This window comes from Phocoena phocoena, chromosome 7 (genome assembly GCF_963924675.1).
Source record: "Phocoena phocoena chromosome 7, mPhoPho1.1, whole genome shotgun sequence".
Lineage (NCBI taxonomy): Eukaryota > Metazoa > Chordata > Mammalia > Artiodactyla > Phocoenidae > Phocoena > Phocoena phocoena.
Genome location: NC_089225.1, coordinates 89,779,743 through 89,805,285, shown reverse-complemented (window position 1 = coordinate 89,805,285; position 25,543 = coordinate 89,779,743). Strand labels below are relative to the sequence as shown.

Genomic DNA, 25,543 nt, shown 5'->3' with positions numbered 1-25,543 from the left:
CAGGAGTTAGGGAATTTGAATTCTAGTTCAAAACAAATTATATCCTTCATACATCATTTAATCTCAATTTTCTGTCTATAATGCTGGAAGAATACACCTTGCACTTCCTTTTTTCACAGGATTGTAAAAAGGGATGAAATAATAGTGACTTGTAAATTATTGAACTGTAATCTGTGTGTATGATGGTGGGATATTCATTACTGTCTTTTAACTTGCACATGACACTAAATAGTTAACTATATCCAGTAGGCCTATATCCAGGAAAAAATAACCCTGGGTTGATGAGATTTTTCTCTCTACATGTCGGGTTTATTATAGGGGATAGAAAGTTTGTTTCAGGATGGTAGCATCTCAACAAACAGTTATGCCCTCTCCCTACCCCAACACCAAAGTAGGAATAGCTAAAGTGTCATTTTTGTGCATATATTTAAAAAGAGGGTCTACTATATATGTGTATATATGTCTATATATATGCTATACTATAAACATAGGAATAGAATTAAACATGAGGAGAGCAGCATTAATTAGCAGTATTTTTGAAAATTCTAGCCCAGTATCTATTCTAGCCCAATACCTATTTATTAGACTGAATCATGCAAAATAGCTGCTATATGACTAGCTTCAACCTACAAAATAGCAATTTCATATGATTCAAACTAATAATTTGCTATTTTATGATTATGATTAGCTATTGGAAATAAATGTTACAATTATATTTATTGTTAAGCATATATTTTGTCAAGCAAGTCAATATAGAGGCATGTTAGATGTCTATATTATTTGATTAGTTGAGTCTTTTCCTTAGATGTTTTCTTTCCTGTGTGTAAATCTTTCTGAGGGAACATCTGTAATCAAATCCTTGTTACCTATGCAGACATTCTAAGCAAATTATGTAGACTAAAAACTACTTTTATTTCACTTCATCCATTTATCTTGACATGGAGTTAATCTGTAGACATTTTGATCTTCCAATATTCTTTAAAATTCTCATTTCTCCATATTTAAAATCTATTTAACCTTGATAGTTTGTCTTATCTTCCAACATAAATTACCAACTTTTAGAAAATAGAAGCATTTAAACAACTGGCCCCATAAGTAGGAGAGACAAATGCAAGCAGAAAGAAAGAAAAACAATCTAGGGGACAGGGACTCTGACCCTGGCCTTGTTGGTGCCTTGTTTTGTCACTAACGTTTTTTGCCCACTTACTCCTCTTTCATATGATAGTAGTAATCAACAAAAAATTATTGTGAAAATTCCTGAAATATGTGGCTTTATTGTCCTGGAAAAAGAAGCTAACCATTCTGTATAACCATGGTCTGATTAACATTTTCCAGAAAGTAGATGTTAACTGATACTTTTGTATTACATCAGAATACCTGAACCCTGTGGAGGAGAACCCTTTTGTTTCTCGGAGGAAAAATGGAGACCTTCAAGCTTTGGATAATCCTGAATATCACAGTGCTTCCCATGGTCCACCCAAGGCAGAGGATGAGTATGTGAATGAGCCACTGTACCTCAACACCTTTGCCAACACCTTGGGGAACGCTGAATACCTGAAGAACAACGTACTGTCTGTGCCAGAAAAGGCCAAGAAAGCATTCGACAACCCTGACTACTGGAACCACAGCCTGCCACCTCGGAGCACCCTTCAGCACCCAGACTACCTGCAGGAGTACAGCACAAAATATTTTTATAAACAAAATGGAAGGATCCGGCCTATTGTGGCAGAGAATCCTGAATACCTCTCTGAGTTCTCACTGAAGCCAGGCACTGTGCTGCCTCCTCCACCCTACAGACACCGGAATACTGTGGTGTAAGCTCAGCAGTGGTTTTCAGGTGGAGAGAGACGCCCGCTCCAGTTTCCCCGCTGCCTCTCTTTCTCTTGTGGTCTTCCCTCTACTCTCAAGGCCAGTAGTTCTGACACTTCCCAGTGGAAGATATCAAGATGCAATGATAGTTATGTGCTTATCTAACTTGAACATTAGAAGGAAGGACTGAAAGAGAAAGACAGGAGGAATCACACTGTTTCTTCATTTCTCTGCATGGGTTGGTCAGGAGACTGGAACAGCTAGAGAAGGACCAGCAAATATGAGACAATACTGCCTGCTGTCAAACTAGTTCCCAACTTTTTTTTTACATTGTTTTCTTTGCCTGCCTTCCTTCCTTCCTTCCTTCCTTCCTTCCTTCCTTCCTGTATTTCAATGCACATGCTTGAAAGACCCAAGCTGCAGGAGCCGATGTGTACATTTTCAGCATCCCTGGAAATCCTAATGATGTTTCCAGAAGAACAAAATGATAACCTTTTTTATAATGTATGATAGTAACTAAGATTGAAAATCCAATCTCTTTCTCAGACAGTTTCAATCTTGACAAGCAAGAATGACCAACTCAGCTTTCATAAGTTTTGAATCTTCATCAAAGTTATAACTAGTAATTATGTTTGGAGAGCTCTTTTGTTTTTTCTTAATTTTGTTTTGCTTTGATCTGTCTCTTCATATTACTTTCTCCCCTCTTTTCAGCTTTAATTTATAATTGCAAACATTTTTCCATCAAACCTTCTTAGGTGTTGCTATAAATTGAAAGAATTTTAAAAAGAAATATTTTAATATGGTGAAATGGCCACTGTTTTAAATATGCAGTCTTTAGAATTAGAAGGGGAAGCCAAGATATTAGTCAAATGTAACATCAAATCTTACTTTTGTGTTTTACACTATTGAATATGTATCCCCGCCCCAATCCTTTACATTCTTCAACATTTTCTTCCCTTCTATGAATGACAGTACTTGATAGGCAGTTGGTAATGTTAAGAGTAGAAGGGAAACTAAGAGACAGTTCTGTGTGGTTCATGAAAACTACTGACACTTTCAGGGGTGATCCAATGGGGAATCCATTGAACTGGAAGAAACACACTGGATTGGGTATGTCTACTTGGCAGATACTCAGAAATGTAGTTTGCACTTAAGCTATAATTTTATTTGTTCTCTTTCTGAACTCCATTTTGGATTTTGAATGAAGCAATATGGAAGCAACCAGCAAAATAATTCATTTAAGTACTTTTTTTTTAAAAAAAAAAGAGCTAAGATAAAAAAAGACTGTGGAAATGCCAAACCAAGCAAATTAGGACTTTGGAACACTTTGGGATTATGGTGAGAGGGTCAGCACATGATCAACATGTGATATCACATTTCCTAAACAAGGAAATTTGTCCAGTTTGTATACTCCACTTGAAGGAATGCAAGTAAGGATTGGCTTGAATTCCATGGAATTCCTAGTATAAGACTCTATATTAAGTGGAAGGTAACTCTTTGCACATAAGTTGGTATAATAAAAAGAAATACAAACATTCACTGCTTATAGATAGGTCCTTGGGTCAAAAGTTGTAAATAAATGTGAAAAAACTTCTCATGTAATTATTTTAATATCCAACATACTACTCTTTTGATACTTTATATAATAACTCTTTTTCTTCAAGCACAGCATCCTAGTTCTAGAGCCACCTTTCTTGTGTATCACTTTAAAGAATACCTACTGAGTTAAAATGAGCAATGGGAACAAATGGTAGGAATGAGTTTTCAGGAAAAGGGGGCCTCAGGTCAGTAATTAGAAAAATTAGATAGAAATCTCTCTCTTTTAGGAAAATCTGGCCCAATTCATTTGGAAATTTAAAAAATATTTCTTTCCAATGTTAAAGTATTGGGATCAAATTTGAATGTATAACCTAATTGAAAGCAATTAGACTAAAAATCTCTATTGGCAAAGAGGAGAGTTTAGAGAAAAAGGATGAAAAGAAATCTAGGTTTCTGCCTATTTTGAAAAGTAGATCTATCTATCCATTCAGCTCCCTTATTTTTTCAACTCATATTTATTTATAGTCTACTAAAAGCACTGTGTTATGTGGGGAACACCAAGATAAATGCAATACTATCCCTAACTTTAAAATTTTACAATCCAGATTTATTTGGTATGACATTTAATTTTTTTATATAATTCAAGGAATACAATTGCATGGACTATTTTATGAATAGTCATATAAAATCAACTCTTTGTTAAAAGATCTCCTGTGAACTCATGTGGGACATGAGTGAAACACCCTACAAGCTCCTGAAGTTAGCAAATAGGATACTTTCAGTGTTATCATTCAAACACAAACTGTTCTAGAAGGATATTGTATCACTGGCTAATTGTCCTATATGGATTCTAACTTAACCATTAAATCAACAATAGATGTTGGTCTTTGGCCAGGAACATTGGAGAAATTGGGATTGGTTTCTTCCTGAGTTATGAAAAGTGAGGGAAGCTTAAAGGCTGAGGTAGAGCAAGCGTGGGGTTTGTGAGAGCTCTTCCAGTGAAATTCAAACATGAACTACCCAGGGTTGAAGACACAGAATGACTCAGGGGCCACAGCCTAATAGCTTAGAGCTCTTTCACCCAGTCAGAGGAGTATCCAGGAAAAGGGATCCTCACATCAGTGTTTATGAAAGTTTAGATATAAACCTCTCTTTCTAAATAAATCTGTACCAACTCATCACTGACAGCATCCTTGTTGGATACTAGAACTTGATTTTTTCTCCTGATTTACAATATTCATATGGTTTCTATGGGGATATGAAAAGCAGAATCACATATTGAAGAAGGAAAGAAAAATAATTATTTTACTGTTAAGGTAATAGAAATGTATTCAGTGAAGGTAGTGTCTCTGTCATCCTAGGAACATAAAACCCTTACACATAAGGTACTAATAACTGGAGATAGACGCAAGTATAATCCAAAATGACCCAAAATGCTTCACAAGAACTTTATTGTTCCTTTTGAATGATTTCTGTAGCACATACTTGATTTCAGTTGTTTTAGGGTTTCTCTTTTGATTTATTTTTGTCCCCCTAGGAAAACATATTTCAGAGTGTATGAGAGGGAGAAAAAAAAGGTTTCATTTGTTCCAAAGAATAACTTATTCAACTCAGTAGAGTGAAATTTTGAAATGCCAATTAAAGCCTGTGAAGTGCATCAGAATATCAGCTTATTGTAGGCTAGTTATATCAGTGCAAATATGCAGAATCAATTAAGTAAATTTGAAGAAAATTAATAGTCAAATTACACAGACTGTATTTTTTAAATCACCAAATCTTGTAGCTTATACCTATCTTGGGGAATCTTATTTCCAGGTAAGAAAAACTGTATAATTAAATGGTTGTTTAGGGCAGTGGTTCTTAGGCAGGTGAGAAAAGAAGTTTTCTAAACCAAGGTAGACCCAGAACCTCAAAGCATCCTGAACCACAAAGAGATGCTTGAACTACTGAGTAGAAATTGATTTTCCAAATATTAGTGGCACAGGTTAGGATGAAAGTTTTTTCTCGGGTAATATTCTTGAAATGAAATGAAAAACAATGTAAAACTCAAATCAGATTAAAATGTATAAACTAAAAATTTGAGATTGTTTTCTTAGTAGATCAGGAAGAATGACAATATTTGTAGCTGGAGAGGAGAAACAGTGTTCTTCTAAGTGTATATAATGTATGTGTTAATACCTTGTAAAATCAAGACTTGGCATGAAGATCATGTATATTTCCAATGCCTAGGACAAACCAGTAGGACTGTGAGATGCTGCCCCTACATGAAGTTGAAAGGGTTATCAACATGCTTTTTGAAGTGTCAAAAACTAAAAAAAAAAAAAAAAAGGAAATTGGTTAAGCCCGACAGGGAAGGATGTAAATACATGTTTTTCTAGAGCTATCTAAACTTTATTTCAAAACTTGAATTATTCATCCATCTATAAATGTTGGTTATTTAACTAGTATATGTAGTTCATAAGGTAATAGAAAAGGTGATTATGAAAGCATGTATATATCTGGACAGAACCATGATAATGCTGTAAGATGTAGATTTAGTTAGGTTAACAGATGTTAAATGATTTTAATACTATTAAATAAATCACACTAGAAAACTAACCACAAAATATAATGTAGCAAAATAAAATGCAGGATATGAAAATGTAGGATGGATTTTGCATAGTAAAAAATGTTTGCCATTTAAAATTGTTGTTTGTTAGGTTGAGCTGAAAGTGGGCATATAAAAAGCAGGTTCCACTTATGAAAACTTGCTTTAAAACATTACAATTATTTTTTTTCTCATTCTCTTATTCCTTTACCATTTGTAAAATGTATTACGTGTAAAGAGGAATTTTTCAAATTTGTTTTGCAAATACCACCTTGTAGAGTTTAACAGGCAAATATGTTACAGATGACTTTAAGTAAGAGGTTTCAGAATGAAGTGAAGGAAATATAAATGTTCTATTACCTTATGCAGAGACAAAAAATGAGTGGTGTCATTTAGTAAACAAACAAAATGCATTTAATTTGTGACATATCCTTTCTTTTTTCTATGATACCCTCCCATCTCCAAAAAGAACCCAAGGAATTAATTAACAATATTCTGAGAAATAAATGCTAAAGCAAGCATTTCAAACTGCCGTATTTCCATTGTTTTGGACAATAGTTGATAGCCAGATGATTTTTAATAAGGCAAATGAGAAATTCAGGTGGATAAGCTTCTAGTTATTGAAAAGCCAGAAAACTAAATCTACTGTATATCCTATGGGCAGAGAATTCTGCTGGGCCTCTCTTTATCCATATGGTTTTGAAGGACAGCCTGGTACCCATGCAGACACCTAAAGGCAGACTTATATCTGCTGATTGCCATTTGCTTAAGAACGAATAAGAGTATACAGATGTAGACTGGGCATCATTTTAAAATAACACTATCAGTAGAGACCTTGATATTACTGATATTACAAAGGGGCCAGCTTTTATACTTCTGGGTAGAATTAATACATTTTTTTCTAATACCAGAGAGCCTTTGCAAAAGTAGTTCTTTCCACAATTGCAAACATTAAGCTGTTATGGGCACAGTGTTGGATCAGGAGTCCTTCAGTTTATATGGACACATCGCTTTAGTACCATGGGCTATTTTGTTCTTTTCATTAAACAAAGTCTCTATGAAATAAAATTTTCAGACTTGGTTCAAGCCCCACTGATTTTGTAAAGGTGAAAAAATGTAGGATGTGTCACTTTTGCAGACCCCTGCCTCACCTCTTCACAGCCAGGTGATCTTTTGGGCAGAAGAAATGCTTCTCTAGTCATGAGCTGAAAAGACTCCAAGCCCCAGTTTCATGGAGGTTTTCACATGCTTCCCCTGGAAAATACTCCCTGACAGTCAGCTTTGCAAGTAAGTGATTATCTTGTTAGGAATCACAGAAACAATTCATTTCTTTCTGGACCTTAAGGAAAATGCTGCCTTTACTTCTTTTACCATTGGCACAACTACTCCATGTTCCTTACTTTTCTGCCACCCTAGTTCAAGGCGGCCCTCTTGATGCTGTGCCTGTCTTAAGCCATAGTGGAACTCTGAGGTCCCACATGCTGCTTTGTAAAACATTGATTTAGCCTCTGCCCTCAAATGTCTGACTTTTCCATAAAAGATAGTAGCAATTTGGACATTGTTTAAATTATTTCTCAGATAAATGACTGCACAGAGCATACTTTATGATGTTAAAATTATGCTTTTCCATGAAGATCGATTCTCTTACTATGTCCTTCTCTGTAGGAATTTAAGTCGAGTCAGCCCTGTGATGAATCTTGAAACTCACATATGTGCACATACCCGTGGTAGGTTTTAGATTTAATCTTTTCATGAAGACTTTACATTATAATAAGTTATTTTTGCCAGCAAATTAACTTATTTACTTTATTTATCTTACTTTGCTCCTGATTGCAAATATTTTACAGCTGCTGTATATATATTTTTTTTTTCGATAAATGAAGAGTCTTATTATCATAAAGGTAAAGGCTATTCAGCTCTGAGAGCCACCTGTAGCTCTTTACTGGATCATTCATCCCTCTGACAAATATATAATGAGTGCAGTTTCACTGAAAGGAAAATCCATGTTGTCTAATAGGTTGCCATTTTTTCTCTACTTTTGCTTTTTAAGGATATTTTTCTTTCAATGCTCTAAGTGTTTTACCCATATCACAATAAGTGGTTACATTTGTACAAATATAAAAAAAAAGTTCCATACCTGTAGGTAATAGTCTAACTTGTCCAAACCACTTTGCCTTTACTGCTATTTTTATCCCTGATATGTAGCTTTTTCCCCTAGGCCTGTAGCTGTTATGAAGGAAAGCAAATCATACCTCCTAAGTATTGACATAACCTGATTCTTGAGTACCATTTGCAGATTTTTCAATTAGTGGGGGGGTGTACCTTTTCCCTAATGTGAGAGTCATTTTCCTGTATATTTCTGGATCTCTCAGGGGCTGGGAGGGGGGCGTGAGGGGGCTACACCATAGCACTCCAAGAATCCTTTGGGATTACTCCAGTAGTCAACTATGAAAGTTATTTTCTAAGTGTAGATATGTAAGCTGTTCTTTTAAAGTAAGGTACTTTGGAATATTGTAGCATAAATTGGTACTGCTGTTAAATGGGTCGATTATTAAACTGAGCAGCTGTGCAAGGGCAGCTAACTTTGAATGCACACCTCACTGGCTGGTGTGTCTACATCTCCTGTCGTGAGCACCAGGGACTTGCATTGCTGCAGGTCAAAACTGCATTTTCACATGACATGACTAGGTGTTCATCTTTCCTGAGCACCATTATAACAAGATCAAATGAAAATGAGATCGATCTGCAAGACAATTCAGAGCACAAAATGTCATGTGAAATCTTCTCTTAAACACTCATCTCATACATGCATCAAAGTAGTTGACTAGTTGACAAAGATCAGTTCAGGTGACAAAGGGAGACACTACCAAAAAGGCAAAGGCTTAAGGTATTATATACATTTGTATTCATTTCCTCATGTTCTTAACTTGTAAAGAGAAAGCAAGCCCTCTCTCTTCTGAAGTATCTTCAAAGGACAGGGGTGCAAAAATAACTAGCTGGTTAGCCACTGATGTTTCATTTAAATCCCAGTGTTCAAAGTTAGCTGCCTTTTTGAAATAAACAAACAAAAAATACTACTGTATGTTTGAAAATGTGAATAGTATTTTTATAGCTTGTTAAAGACATGGCTAGTTGCATTTGTAAATAGGGATAATGTTGCTCTGATTTTCTTCTGTGGCCATCTTTATTTGGAACATAATTGTCTTTAGGGTTAATTTGTATATAAGTAATTGGCTTGTGATTGTTTCTTTTGGGTTGGAAGTTATCATTTTGACATTACTTGTGATTCTGTGTTCAGCACTATGGTGATGTGTTCAACCTCTGCACTCGCTTACACAATAGGATATGCCAATTGTGTGTGGTGTAATGTTACTTTGATTTTTTTCTATTTTATCTATGAAGGATTATGCACTTAACACATACTAACTTTTTTAATGTTAGGTATATTTTTAGTATAATTTCCCTTATTCTTTCTTCCCCTCCAACCCTTCACTCCATTCTCCTCCCTTCTCCCATTTTCTGTTGTCATTTGAGAATGAGGGACAAACAGTATTTTAAATTTCTGTAATTAGGCTTTTCTGTTAGTTCTCAAGGATCCTCTCTTGGCTCTTGGGAAAGAATTGTACCTGTACAAGGCAATTATAGAATGCGACCTGCTTTGCCTCATTCCACACTGATCATCCCAGCTGAACAATTTGAAAACTGTTCTGCCTTTTTGTTACATGAATCTGTCAGAAATATATTTTTAATTTAATATAAATGAAATTCAATAAAATATGAAACAAATGTTCTCTTCTGTGTCAGAAATTTGTCATAAGAAAAACCAGTTGGGGAAGAAGATTTGTTCTAGATTTAATAATCTGAAGATGTGAAAATGGGCTTATTTTAGTCCACGTTTATGAATCTCATTCATTATTCTTCAGAACCCTTTGGTTGTTTGGAATGTAATACATTCCATATGTTTTTAGCATCTAGCACAAAAGCCTATTGATGTGTTCAGACTTACTCATCTGTGCAGACTATGCGTAATTCACTGTGGTTGGTTTGTTGCTTTGGGATTTAAAAAGTTTTTGAAATATTTGGTAAGTTGTATCCAAATAACATTAATATTTTTATACTATTTTTTCTTTCTGCCCTCATTTCAGTTTACAAAAATGGTGCTGGCAAATCTTTTGTTATAAAGAATATCAAATGCTAGTACCCTGCTTGAAGTAAGGGAGAGAGAATGGGACCATAAGCAGTCAATCAACTCACGTGATTTGGGACAAGCCCACGGTAAGGTGGGAGAGTGTTACAGACACATTGGTGACGTGAGCAAGATCCTCTCCCAACATGTTTTTTATTCTAATTTTTCTATTTTAAATATTGTTTCTTACTCCTTCATACTTCCAAAGTGTAAGAACTTTAAGATTCCAGTAACTTCTCATTCAACATCCTATTACTCTTTCAAGCTACTTTAGTCATTTGAATACATATGATGTCAACTACATCGGTGCACAAAAACATATTTTTTTTCAATATAATATATTGGAGTAAGTTCTCTTAAATTCGTTCAGTTATAGATCTTTAAAGATCCCGTTGGGGCTTCCCTGGTGGCGCAGTGGTTGAGAGTCCACCTGCTGATGCAGGGGGCACGGGTTCGTGCCCCGGTCCGGGAGGATCCCGCATGCTGCAGAGCAGCTGGGCCCGTGAGCCATGGCCACTGAGCCGGCACGTCTGGAGCCTGTGCTCCGCAGTGGGAGAGGCCACAACAGTGAGAGGGCCGCGTACCGCAAAAAAAAAAAAAAAAAATCCTGTTGATTGGACCTCCTGCTATTTGCATGAAAATGCATACATTCTCTCCCTTGAATATTTTGACCTATTTATTTGAGATCATTGTCATTTTATTGTGTTCAGGGTGAAATACATCAAGGCTGCATGCATTTAACCCACTGATAGGCTGAGGAAGAGGGAGAAACAACTTGTGTTTCTATTGCTTTACTACCTTAAAAGATACAGTTGACATTTCCAGTGGCACCATGTGAGTTCATTCATAGTAATTGTAATACCTACTAATTGTATAGTGCTTGACCATGTATAAACTTATTCTGTGTATGTTGGTTTTTGGCTCACTACACTATTTTGAGATAAGTATTATTGAAATAGCCACAGTCATGCAGATAAGGAAAATAAGACTAAAATAACAAATCTAGCGTCATGCGACAAGTACCAAATGGTGGTACTCACCCTCAAAGCTGCGTCTTCTGATTTAAATATCTTTCTTTACTACACTTAGGTAAATGCTACTCTTTCTCCTCCTGCTGCAGAGGAATCTCATTCTGATTGGAAAATAATTTACGTTGACAAATTGTCTCTATTCAAAACCACCAGTGGTCTTCATTAGTCCTTTGATAACTGCCCTGAAAACTTCACTCGGCCTCCTCAGACTACCCGGTAGCAAGTCATCTATGATGGAGAATCAGGTTCCTTTCACTCAAGAGAGATAAACACAACATAATCACAAGTAAAAGGATTTTAAAAAATGACCACGTGGGGAGCCTACTGGTAGTGTCCCCTTTTTCAGGGTCTTATAAATCTGCTCGGTAAAGACACCACTAGTCCCCCCACATATATCAGAGAATATGGCATATAACTATCCCTAGCTCTAGCAATGTTATTACATGCAATAATATTTCTAGAAATAAAACCTCACATGAAACACCTAATTTATAAATAAGTTGATAAATTTTCTAGGGTTTACTATATGCTAAACGGCCACTGGAAACAACTTCTGTAATACAGCATAGAATCTGATCCTGAACCAACCATCTTAAGATTAGAAACAGAAGACTGACTGTCACCCAGATAGCAATTTTAAAGCTATAAACAGAACAATTCACCACAGGATAGCAGTCAGGAGACTGTAAACCAAATAGTACACGTGGGACATGTGAATATTGAAATACCTGCTCTTGCAAGTTACCCATAGATTCTTAAAAGAGAAATACCCATCTCACGAACCTGTTTATACTCCATTTCAAAACTTCAATTAGGGAATTCCCTGGTGGTCCAGTGGTTAGGACGCAGCGCTTCCACCGCCGGAGCCCCGGGTTCCATCCCTGGTTGGGGACCTAAGATCCTGCAAGCCACGCAATGTGGAAAAAAAAATTCAATTAAAATAATCATGGTAAGACGAAAAATACCATGGAGAAGCTGTGATGTATTTAAGGGAGTAATAGGTTAGAAGCTAAAATAAATGTCAAAATTCAGACCAGCTATTTTCTATGGCTTTATACTCCAAGCTTCCTCAATTCGCAATTGTTTAGCTTTATAAGCCCTGTAGGAAGATATCTATCTATATTTATCTATTTATTGATATCTATATTTATATAGATGTATGTATACATATGGAGAGAGAACATATTAAACAAAATGTTTAAAGATATATTTATACATTGCAAAATTTCACACAGAACCTCTATTTTCAAGCAATTTCATCACAAGCTCCAAGATGTATATCATAGAACAAGTTACACTCATAAAACTGTAAACTGAGCAGGTGCATACTTAGCTAATTGTATTTCCCTCCACAGTATTATCAAGCTGCAATATGAACCATAGGGAAAAAAGCCACTAGACAACCATCTTAAGATTAGAAACAGAAGACTGACTGTCACCCAGATAGCAATTTTAAAGCTATAAACAGAACAATTCACCACAGGATAGCAGTCAGGAGACTGTAAACCAAATAGTACACGTGGGACATGTGAATATTGAAATACCTGCTCTTGCAAGTTACCCATAGATTCTTAAAAGAGAAATACCCATCTCACGAACCTGTTTCTACTTACTTACGTTTCGAAGATAAGTAGAATGTTCTACAAAATGATATAAATCCAAGGTTTTCTGCCTCTTTTAGAAACAAAGAAAAACAAAAATTCCTAGCTTTAAAAACACATTGTATCAGCTGCCCACCAATTCCTATTGCAAGAGGCATTATCTTAAACGTCCTCTTATACCATCTTCTTCCATGTATTATGGGGACTTATTCAATCATCTTGCCTTTACTCTGTAAAGTTATTATATTTGTGTGGATTTCCAGCCATACAACAACAACATTAAAATAATAATAAAAATAATCCCATATGCCTGGCCCTCTGTTAAGACCTCTGTGCTCATTGTCTCATTTAACGTTCACTACAAACTTACAAGTTATTATTATTTTCCCCTTTTCATAAATGAGGAAAGTAAAATTTTAGTAAGGTTAAAAAGCTTTTCCAAGGTTGCACAAAAAGTGGCCGTTGCTGGGACATAAACCCACTTGACATCAAAATACCTTATCCCTCATACTAAATTGTATTTATCTTATAATATTCATAATGCTGTAGCAAGTGTTGTTTTTCCTCAAACATTTAAACTCAGATGTGTGACAAATGCATATTTTTTCTGTTACAAAACTTATTTCCTTTCCCAAATCTCCAGTTTATTTAGAGGCAGAAAACATAAACTGACCACTTAAAATTTTTTCAGAATTAATTTGAAAAATAGTCAACCAATTTAAGGTTTTTCCCCATTGCTTGCTCTCAGGTGTGACATCTAAATTCTGGGGCCTATATTATTAAGAATTTGCAAGATTCTCTATCACCCATGATAAATAACACAAATATCACTGACTTATCATATAAATGCTTATTTCTGCTGTGGGTCTGACAGCTTTCTTTTTTCTTTTCTTTTTTTTTGGCTTGTGGTATTTTAATTCCCCAACCAGGGATTGAACCTGCAAGGCAGTGAAAGCGCAGAGTCCTAACCACCGGACCACCAGGGAATTCCCCTGACAGTTTTCTTCTAAATGATGCCTTGAAAGACCAGACTGGCTTCATCTTGTGGCTTATCTATCTCAACATTCTACCTCCGTGATCTCCACAATAGAGAAAAGACTGTTGGACAGTCAAACAGGAACCTTACACTGCCACAGCCCAGGGGTGACAGATCATAGTCAATTGCTTAAAACTAGTCATCTGGTCCCACTCAGGGTCAAGAGAGCTGTGGGAATATATAGATATTGAGTGAACATAATTTTTTCTGCTACATGGCTGATGTAGCTTTATGACGATGGTGGGTAATGTCTAGCCCTTGGCCAATATCTGATGATGGCATCTGTTAGAATATACACTATAGCTCTGATTGTTGTTAATAATCATTTTTTTACTCTGTCCTCCACTGTGATGTCTACATTTCCATCTGGTATCTGGCCATTTGGTCTAATGCATAGTCCACAGTCATATGCCTTTAATGTGACCATGGTCCTTGCATTCTCTTACAAATTCCTGGACCTTTGTAGAGAAAACAGTAAAAGTGTGTTTGTTTACACTACTTGGAAGATCTGGAAAGTTGGTTCTGCTACCTGAGGCTCCCCATGCTGACACATCTACCCTGTGACTCCCAATCCAAGGGCGAGTGAAATCCTGTGAGACCCTTTTCTCAAGGTTCCGGGTAATCATTTGCATTTCCAAACTTGACCTAAGGGAAGGTACAAAACAAACTCATATTTCTATGAATAGAATCAGATTCTATTGATGGGCATTTACCAGAATCTGTTATTTTCCTCTTCATCTTAATTCTTCCTTTCCAGGTCAGAAAAGTTTTATAGATTGAAAAGTGGAATAGATAGGGACTTTAAAAGCCAAAATTCTATTGATTTTCTGAATCTGTTCTCCATGGTACCATGGAGGTCTCCTATCTTGTGGCCTGAAACAGAGTTCCTTATTGGGTCAAAGAAATTGTGGAAGGAAGGGGAAAAAAACAACAATTATGTACTAGGTAGTGTGCTAAGCAACTCACATGCATTATCTCAGTCTTTACAAATTATAAGGTAAGAGCTGTATTTTAACATTGTTGTGTTCTGATGATGGTCTGACATGACAAATGACCTCCAGATAGATGAAAGGCAAAGATCTTTATTACTTACAGAAGACTGCCAATGCAGGGCAACACAGGAGATTGCACCTGGGGAAAGGGTAACAGCAACTGGAACTGTAGGAGGCAGCTAATACGTGGAAAGCCAGGTGGAGTTAGCTAGGTGTCGAGGGCTCCTTATAGATTATTTTGAATAATTCTACAGGCCTAAGGAAGAAGAGGATGTCCTGGATATTTGGTATCTGGGGCCTCTGGAAGCTGGCTCTGTGTGCTATAACCCAGAGTGTTAGAGCCCAACAGGGAAGGGTGTGGAGTGTAGGCTTAGCAAACACCCCATCATGGGGAATTGAGAGTTTTTAGCCATGATCTCAAAATTGGGTCAAGACAGCACTTGTGAAATACTATATTACAAGCCATCATAGTTCCTCCTTTACGGTTAAAGTAGCTGAAATGTAGAAGTGTTAAGTTATTTAACCAAAGTCACACAATTAGGAGATCATGAGGCTGGGATTCCAATCAAGGTCCACCTAGATCTTGGCTATACCGCCTCCCTAAATGGACCTGTTCTCTTATCTACTTTCTTTAGTAGGGCTTTATTATGTTTTCTATTCACTCTTCAGTTTAGATCTTTTCTCTCTCCTGTCTTGCACACTGTGTAGTGCGTATGACCGCTAGGAGCTACCATGTATGGAGCTTCTGTGCATTCACCTCTCCAGACCCACATCTACTTTATCTTGGCTCTTTCTGCTTTTCAATCTCTCAGTGTTTGGTACCCACTTGTCTCCTGGAGTTTCAAGGGTGAGGAAGAAAAAAACTGGGGAGGAAGGAGAAAAACTGTCCTTAATGTTATTTTAAAAACAAATTTGAAACTTAAAAAAAAAAAACTCTTTATATTGACAATAGAAGCATTGTGTTTGACACTGTAATTCTGGCAAAAGAACATTTCAGTATCCAATGAGTTAGATATACTGCGCTACTTTGTAGGGAAATTTAAAAAACATTTTACTGTTGACAATAGGAATATAATTGCTTAACATTCTAGAGAAAGTGATTGGCCTCGCTCCTGTTACATGCTAGATTCTTCCTAACTCTCAACGAATGACAGATCAAGCAGTGATTATCCTGAAGGCTTATACATAATACTCCAGTAGTCAGATGGGTCAACTTTATTATTGTGTGACAAATATAAATTTCTCTTCCAATGTTATCTAATTGTATGAGTTAATTCAAAGATTGTATAGATTGAAGAATTATATAATGAAAAATATTGATATCTTCCTTTCAGAATAGAAGGGACATTGCAGAAAAGATTTTAACATTGATCTGGATTGAATTGGAATTCTCACTAAATTTATTAACAGTCCAGCCATTGTTGTTGAAAAACAGATAAAGTATTAATCAGAAGCTCTGCTGCTTCCTTTCTAGTCAGATGCTCAGCTTGTGTTTTAAAGTGAAGGAAGAAGAGAAAATATTGGAAGATAGGTCTGGCAGTATCAATAAGAGGAATAAGATATAGACAATTTAAAATTTCTTAGAAGAAGAATGATAGGTCATCTGAAAATGTTGAAATAAATTAAAATAGTTCCAAATGAACTCATATGCTTGAAGATTTTCTTTTTCAATCATCTGCTTTTGTTTTTTTTAAAAATGTTCTTCTCCTGAAAAAATGTTAAATTTATTTAAGGATGATTACTAATCAAAGTAAGCACTTGTGGGCATGTATATGCTCTTGCCAATTACTATAATCTGACTCATAGTTTTTAAATTTCAAGTGACTAAAAAGCAAAACTACCACTGTGCAGTCACCCGCCCCCATTATCCCATTTCAGGAAACTCTCAGAAACCCAAATACTTGGGAAAATGTGTCAATTCTCTCAACTATAGGTATACTCCTAGTTAGGGGACATGAGACTGGCCTTTATTGCAAAAAAGAAGCATATATAGATGGAAGTTATTGATTTTCCAGTAGACAGATCCATAGCAAGAGCTAAAATGTTATGTTACCAATGGAACTTTACACCTGATGCATAGTACATAAAATTTCAAAACATCTTAGAGACGCTCAACAAGTGATTAATGATTTAAAATTGTTTCCTAGGAGAAAAAACTGAAGGAACAAAGTATATAGTGTCAGAAACAAAGACTGAGCAGGGAATTAATAACCCTTCAGATTGGAGAAGTCATCAGATAAATGACAGTGAGCATCAGTGACTATGTCTCCTGAATAATTGCCTCAAATCAATAGACACCAAAGAACTAAAAGAATGGAAGCGGCCGCTAGGAGCCTAGGCACTTTGGCTTCTTTTCTGTCGGTTTTCTCTGCAGCCATCATGTTCACAGTCTCCTGCCTGGGCCCCTCTCTGGCATTGTTTTCTTTAGTCAGAAAGGCAATCTCACCACTGTTTATATTGCCCTCTAGCTCAAAATAGTGGTGTCTTGCTTCACAAGTGTCTTGGTAAGTTCCTCAACTGGGGGTGTAGAATTGCAAAAAGAGAAATCCATTGAAGAGAGCCTCTTAGATTCAGATACTCAGAAAGATTGTTACATAGATGAATTCCGATAAATATGAAATATCATCTTCATCGGGAATAGAAATGGCAAAGCAGAATGTGTAGCTTGGGGAGTTGCAGGTGGAATGGAGAGGTTATGTTTCAGGGGTCTGATAACCACCCTGAACTTTTCTGATTTGCTAGAAGGACTCACAAAACCCAATAGAAGGTTATATGCACAGCTAAGGTTTATTAGAGTAAAAGTAGCACAAGCAAGAGAAAAAAGATACTCATTGAAAGGAGTCCAGAGATGTCAGGCACAGGATTCTGAGTCTTTCCCCTTCTTTGATCACACAAAATGAACTTTCCTCTCTAGCTGGGAACTGTTGAAATGCATTCAAAGTGTTTTTGCCCAGAGAAGCCTGCTCAAGGCTCAGGAACAAAGTTTTAAGAAGGACTGACCATGTATGGTCAGTCCTGCTATGCAACCAACCTGAAATGTAACTGAAATTCAGAATCCCAGCAGTGAAACCAGGAACATCATCAATCTTGATGTTTGCATAAATCAATCTTGACAAGTCCTGATGAGTTGATACAGCATGCCCCATGGCTCCAGACATCCATGACAACATCATCAATTAGTAACATAAAAAGCATCCTGAGGGCTACATTCCCAAGGGTCATCACCAAGGGTCAATCAAAGTTCCAGACTCCTCTGGAAACATACAAGGATTGAGTAACCAGACCTGATGGGCTCTTCCTTTACATCTCTGTTGACATGTCTGGGAGGAGGATGGGAATGCAGCACAATGATTGCCTCCCCTGCTTGCTCTTCACCCCAACCCAAGGACTGAAAGAGAGGGCAGCGAGCATTAGCCTTTGATGTTCTAAAACATGTCAGGTCTGACACCTAAGAAATCTTTCTCCTGCTGTTTGGAGACAGTAAACTGGAGGAAGGTGCTATTGAGAGAGGCTTTGCCTTTTTCTCAGTGAGTGGATGAAACAAAGACCAAGCTTATCTTGAAGTCCTTAAGCAAGGATGACCCAGCCAGGTTGTTCCTTCCAGGCACCTTGGGGATGCCCAGAAAATATATCAGCAGGGATGGCAGGAACTTAATACTTTACCTATCTTAGACAAATTATTTTTAGTTTTTTTTTTTTTTTTTTTTTTTGCGGTACGCAGGCCTCTCACACAGGCCACTGCTGTGGCCTCTCCCGTTGCGGAGCACAGGCTCCAGATGCGCAGGCTCAGCGACCATGGCTCACGGGCCCAGCCTCTCCGCGGCATGTGGGATCTTCCCAGACCGGGGCACGAACCCGTGTCCCCTGCATCGGCAGGCGGACTCTCAACAACTGCGCCACCAGGGAAGCCCTAAGTGTTTTAATTTTAATTGCACAAATAATACATATTTATTGGAGAAAATGAGAAGATACAGAAGCAGAGAATAAAAATTAAAAATAATCACATAACATCATATTATAAACATATCCTGAAATCCACAGATTATTTTCTAAATATGTGACTATATGCTATAAATATTTTATCAACTCCCTTTCACTGTTTAAAATGTATCACAATCATTTTCCACATCCATAAATATTCTTTAAAAGTTTGTAATTGTGCATTCTTCTATCATCTGGAAATGCTATATCTTTAACCAAATTCTTTATTATTGACATCTACTGATACATTGCTCTGATCTTTCATATATATCATACATTATTTTCTTAGGACAAATTCCTAGAAGTAGCATTTTGGAGTGAATCTGGGGGCACATTTTTAAGGGACTATGAAAGAATGTTTTAATTTGCCATGATTTACATGTCTGGCTTTGGGGAATCTTTATGGACAAACTCAGAACATTTAAGATAAAATGAAAACCCATAGGGGACCAGTTTTGCCAGTTCAGTTCTTAGATCTCTGTGTGCAGGTGTTGCTAAGGATGTTGACTTTGAGCTCCCTACTCACAAAGACAATGTCTTTCTTTTTAATTTTTTAACATCTTTGTTGGAGTATAATTGCTTTACATTGTTGGGTTAGTTGCTGCTGTATAACAAAGTGAATCAGCTATATGTATACATATATCACCTTATCCCCTCCCTTTTGCATCTCCCTCTCAGCCCCCATCCCACCCCTCTAGGTGATCACAAAGCACCGAGCTGACCTCCCTGTGCTATACGGCTGCTTCCCACTAGCTATCTATTTTATATTTGGTAGTGTATATATGTCAATTCCACTCTGGCAATTCGACTCAATTTACCCTTTCCTCTCCCCGTGTCCTCAAGTCCATTCTCTACATCTACGTCTTTATTCCCCTCCTGCCCCTAAGTTCTTCAGAAACTTTTTTTTTTTTAGGTTCCATATATATGTGTTAGCATACGGTATTTGTTTTTCTCTTTCTGACTTACTTCACTCTGTATGACAGACCCTAGGTACATCCACCTCACTACAAATAACTCAATTTCATTCCTTTATATGGCTGAGTAATATTCCATTGTATATATGTGCCACATCTTCTTTATCCATTCATCTGTCTATGGACACTTAGGTTGCTTCCATGACCTGGCTATTATAAAAAGAGCTGCACTGAACATTGTGGTACATGACTCTTTTTGAATTATGGTTTTCTCTAGGTATATGCTCAGTAGTAGGACTGCTGGGTCATATGGTAGCTCTATTCTTAGTTTTTTAAGGAACCTCTTTGCTGTGCTCCATAGTGGTGTATCAATTTGCATTCCCACCAACAGTGCAAGAGGGTATCTTTTTCTCCACACCCTCCCCAGCATTTCTTGCTTGTAGATTTTTTGATCATGGCCATTCTGAATGGTGTGAGGTGATATCTCATTGTAGTTTTGATTTGCATTTCTCTAATGATTAGTGATGTTGAGCATCCTTTGATGTATTGTTGTCAATCTGTATATCTTCTTTGGAGAAATGTCTGTGTAGGTGTTCTGCCCATTTATGGAATTGGTCCTTTGTTTTTTTGATATTGAGCTGCATAAGATGCTTGTATAATTTGGAGATTAATCCTTTGTCTGTTGCTTCGTTTGCAAATATTGTCTCCCATTCTGAGGGCTGTCATTTTGTCTTGTTTATGGTTTCCTTTGCTGTGCAAAAGCTAATAAGTTCTATTAGGTCCCATTTGTTTATTTTTGTTTTTATTTCCATTTCTCTAGGAGGTGGGTCAAAAAGGATATTGCTGTGATTTATGTCACAGAGTGTTCTGCCTATGTTTTCCTCTAAGAGTTTTATAGTGTTTAGCTTTACATTTAGCTCTTTAATCCATTTTGAGTTGATTTTTGCTATGGTGTTAGGGAGTGTTCTAATTTCATTCTTTTACATGTAGCTGTCCAGTTTTCCCAGCACTGCTTATTGAAGAGGCTGTCTTCTCCATTGTGTATTCTTGCCTCCTTTATCAAAGATAAGGTGGGGCTTCCCTGGTGGCACAGTGGTTGAGAGTCCACCTGCTGATGCAGGGGACATGGGTTCGTGCCCCGGTCTGGGAACATCCCACATGCTGCAGAGCGGCTAGGCCCATGAGCCATGGCCACCAAGCCTGCGCAGCCAGAGCCTGCGCTCCGCAACGGGAGAGGCCACAGCAGTGAGAGGCCTGCGTACCGCAAAAAAAAAAAAAAAAAAAAAAGATAAGGTGACCATAAGTGTGTGGGTTTATCTCTGGGCTTTCTATCCTGTTCCATTGATCTATATATCTGTTTTTGTGCCAGTACCGTACTGTCTTGATTACTGTAGTTTTGTAGTAGAGTTTGAAGTCTGGGAGCCTGATTCCTCCAGCTTTGTTTTTCTTTCTCAAGATTGCTTTGGCTATTCGGGGTCTTTTGTGTTTCTATACAAATTGTGAAATTTTTTGTTCTAGTTCTGGGAAAAATGCCAGTGGTAGTTTGATAAGCATTGCATTGAATCTGTAGATTGCTTTGGATAGTATAGTCATTTTCACAATGTTGATTCCAATCCAATAACATGGTATACCTCTCCAACTCTTTGTATCATCTTTAATTTCTTTCATCAGTGTCTTATAGTTTTCTGCATACAGGTCTTTTGTCCCCTTAGGTAGGTTTATTCCTAGGTATTTTATTCTTTTTGTTGCAATGGTAAATGGGAGTGTTTCCTTAATTTCTCTTTCAGATTTTTCATCATTAGTGTATAGGAATGCAAGAGATTTCTGTGCATTAAATTTGTATCTTGCTACTTTACCAAATTCATTGATTAACTCTAGTAGTTTTCTGGTAGCATCTTTAGGATTCTCTATGTATAGTATCATGTCATCTGTAAACAGTGACAGTTTTACTTCTTCTTTTCCAATTTGGATTCCTTTTATTTCTTTTTCATCTCTGATTGCTGTGACTAAAATTTCCTAAAACATGTTGAATAATAGAGGTGAGAGTGGGCAACCATGTCTTGTTCCTGGTCTTAGTGGAAAAGGTTTCAGTTTTTCACCATTGAGAACGATGTTGGCTGTGGGTTTCTCATATATGGCCTTTATCATGTTGAGGTAAGTTCCCTCTGTGCTTACTTTCTGGAGGGTTTTTATCTTAAATGGGTGTTGAATTTTGTCGAAAGGTTTTTTCTGCATCTATTGAGATGATCATATGGTTTTTCTCCTTCTGTTTGTTAATATGGTGTATCACATTGTTTGATTTGCCTATATTGAAGAATCCTTGCATTCCTGGGTAAAGCTCACTTGATCATGGTGTATGATCCTTTTAATGTGCTGTTGGATTCTGTTTGCTGGTATTTTGTTGAGGATTTTTGCATCTATGTTCATCAGTGTTATTGGCCTGTAGTTTTCTTGTTTTGTAACATCATTTTCTGGTTTTGGTATTAGGGTGATGGTGGCCTCATAGAATTGTTTGAGAGTGTTCCTCCCTCTGCTATATTTTGGAAGAGTTTGAGAAGGATAGGTTTTAACTCGTCTCTAAATGTTTGATAGAATTCACTTGTGAATCAATCTGGTCCTGGGCTTTTGTTTGTTGGAAGATTTTTAAGCACAGTTTCAATTTTAGTGCTTTTGTCTGTTCTGTTTATATTTCCTCTTTCTTCCTGGTTTGTCTCAGAAGGTTGTGCTTTTCTAAGAATTTGTCCATTTCTCCAAGGTTGTCCATTTCATTGGCATATAGTTGCTTGCAATGTTCTCTCATTATCCTTTGTATTTCAGCAGTGTTAGTTGTTACTTCTCCTTTTTCATTTCTAATTCTGTAGATCTGAGCCTTCTCCTTTTTTTTCTTGATGAGTCTGAATAATGGTTTATCAATTTTGTTTATCTTCTCAAAGAACCAGGTTTTAGTTTTCTTTGATCTTTGTTATCGTTTCCTTCAGTTTTTTCATTTATTTCTGATCTGATCTTTATGATTTCTTTCCTTCTCCTATCTTTGGAGTTTTTGTTCTTCTTTCTCTAATTGCTTTAGGTATAAGGTTAGGTTGTTTATTTGAGATTTTTCTTGTTTCTTCTGGTAGGATAAATTGCTATAAACATTGATCTTAAAACTGCCTTTGTTGCATCCCATAGGTTTTGGACCATCATGCTTTCATTGTCATTTGTTTCTAGATATTTTTTGATTTCTTCAGTGATCACTTGGTTATTTAGTAATGTATTCTTTAGCCTCCCTGTGTTTGTATTTTTTACAGTTTTTTTTCCTGTAATTGATATCTAGTCTCATAGCATTGTGGTTGGGAAAGATACTTGAATTGCAATATTCTTAATTTTACCAAGGCTTGATTTGTGACCCAAGATATGACCTATCTTGGAGAATGTTCTGTGAGTATTTGAGAAGAAAGTGTATTCTCTTGTTTTTGGATGGACTGCTGTCCTATAAATATCAATTAAGTCCATCATGTTTAATGTATCATTTAGAGCTTGTGTTTCTTTATTTATTTTCATTTTGGATAATCTGTCCATTGATGAAAGTGGGTTGTTCAAGTCCCCTACTATTTTTGTGTTACTTTCGATTTCCCCTTTTATGGCTGTTAGCATTTGCCTTATGTATTGAGGTGCTCCTATGTTTGGTGCATAAATATTTACAATTGTTATATCTTCTTCTTTGACTGATCCCTTGATCATTATATTGTCCTTGTTTGTCTCTTGTAATAGTCTTCAATTTAAAGTCTATTTTGTCTGATATGAGAATTGCTACTCCAGCTTTCTTTTAATTTCCATTTGCATGGAATATCTTTTACCATCCCCTCACTTTCAGTCTGTATGTTTTCCTAGGTCTGAAGTGGGTCTCTTGTAGACAGCATGCATACAGGTCTTGTTTTTGTATTCATTCATCCAATCTATGTCTTTTGGTTGGAGCATTTGATCCATTTACATTTAAGGTAATTATCAATATGTATGTTTCTATTACCATTTTCTTAATTGTTTGGGGTTTGTTATTGTAGGTCTTTTCCTTCTCTTCTGTTTCCTGCCTAGAGAAGTTCCTTTAGCCTTTGTTGTAAAGCTGGTTTGGTGGTGCTGAATCCCCTTAGTTTTTGTTTGTCTGTAAAGGTTTTAATTTCTCCATCGAATCTGAATGAGATCCTTGCTAGATAGAGTCATCTTGGTTGTCGGTTTTTCCTTTCATAACTTTAAATATGTCCTCCCACTCCCTTCTGGCCTTCAACGTTTCTGCTGAAAGAACAGAGCTTAACCTTATGGGGAATCCCTTGTATGTTATTTGTTGCTTTTCCCTTGCTGCTTTTAATATTTTTTCTTTGTATTTAATTTTTGATAGTTTGATTAATATATGTCTTGGTGTGTTTCTACTTGGATTTATCCTGTATGGGACTCTCTGCACTTCCTGGACTTGATTGACTATTTCATTTCCCTTATTAGGGAAGTTTTCAACTATAATCTCTTCAAATATTTTCTCAGTCCCTTTCTTTTTCTCTTCTTCTTCTGGGACTCCTATAATGTGAATGTTGGTGTGCTTAATGTTGTCCCAGATGTCTCTGAGACTGTCCTCAAGTCTTTTCATACTTTTTTCTTTATTCTGCTCTGCAGTATTTATTTCCACTATTTTGTCTTCCAGGTCACTTATCCATTTCTCTGCCTCAGTTATTCTGCTATTGATTCCTTCTGGAGAATTTTTAATTTTGTTTATTGTGTTGTTCATCATTGTTTATTTGCTCTTTAGCTCTTCGAGGTCCTTGTTAAATGTTTCTTTTATTTTCTCTGTCTATTTCCAAGATTTTGGATCATCTTTACTATCATTACTCTGAATTCTTTTTCAGGTAGACTGCCTATTTCTTGTTCATTTGTATGGTCTGTTGGGTTCTTTCCTTGCTCCTTCATCTGCTGAGTATTTCTCTGTCTTCTCATTTTGCTTAACTTACTGTGTTTGGGGTCTCCTTTTTACAGACTGCAGGTTTGTAGTTTGCATTGTTTTTGGTGTCTGCCCTCAGTGGTAACGTGGTTCAGTGGGTTGTGTAGGCTTCCTGGTGGAGGGGACTCCTGCTCCTGTTCTGGTGGATGAAGCTGGATATTATTTTTCTGGTGGTCAGGACTGCATCTGGTGGTGTGTTTTGGGGTGTCTGTGAACTTAGTTTCATTTTAGGCAGCCTCTATGCTAATGGGTGGGGTTGTGTTCCTGTCTTGCTAGTTGTTTGGCATTGAGTGGAGTTGGGTCTTAGCATTGAAATGGAGATCTCTGGGAGAGCTCTCGCCAATTGATATTATGTGGGGTCAGAAGGTCTCTGGTCATCCAATGTCCTGAACTTGGCTTTCCCACCTCAGAGGCTCAGGCCTGACACCCAGCTTGAGCACCAAGACCCTGTCAGACACATGGCCAGGTATGTGGGGGTTTTTTTTGCCTTTTGAGAAGTCTGAGGTCTTCTGCCAGTGCTCAGTAGGTTTTGTGTAGGAGTTGTTCCACATGTAGATGTATTTTTGATGTATTTGTGGGGAGGAAGCTGATTTCCACGTCTTACTCCTTGGCCATCTTGAACGTCCTCCCTTAAATACAATCCTTTAATACTGTATATTTGTTTATTATTGCAGAACAGCAGCCTTTCAGAAGACACTCTTAGTGATGACAACTTCTTTCCAGGTGTCTTCACCCTGTTCTCTTGGTAACTGCAGCCACCTTTCTCAACAGCTAAGCCCCAGCGCTCTGCTCCCGCCTTAGAAAAAATGGTCAAACTCCTCAAAGACAATGTCTTGACATAAAATGGGACCTGGAGGATTTCTCTGTGACAGGAAACTTCCTCATCCTCACTGGCAACATTTTA

General features: G+C 36.9%; 1 protein-coding gene across 1 annotated transcript in view; it reads left to right on the top strand.

Annotated features, from left to right (window-relative positions):
- ERBB4 (erb-b2 receptor tyrosine kinase 4) overlaps positions 1-1,818 on the top strand; it is a 694,050-nt gene extending 692,232 nt beyond the window's left edge. Inside the window, exon 27 of the mRNA XM_065880236.1 lies at positions 1,373-1,818. Coding sequence (XP_065736308.1) covers positions 1,373-1,818 — 446 coding nt within the window. The remainder of the gene's footprint in view (positions 1-1,372) is intronic.
- Positions 1,819-25,543: the final 23,725 nt, after the last annotated feature.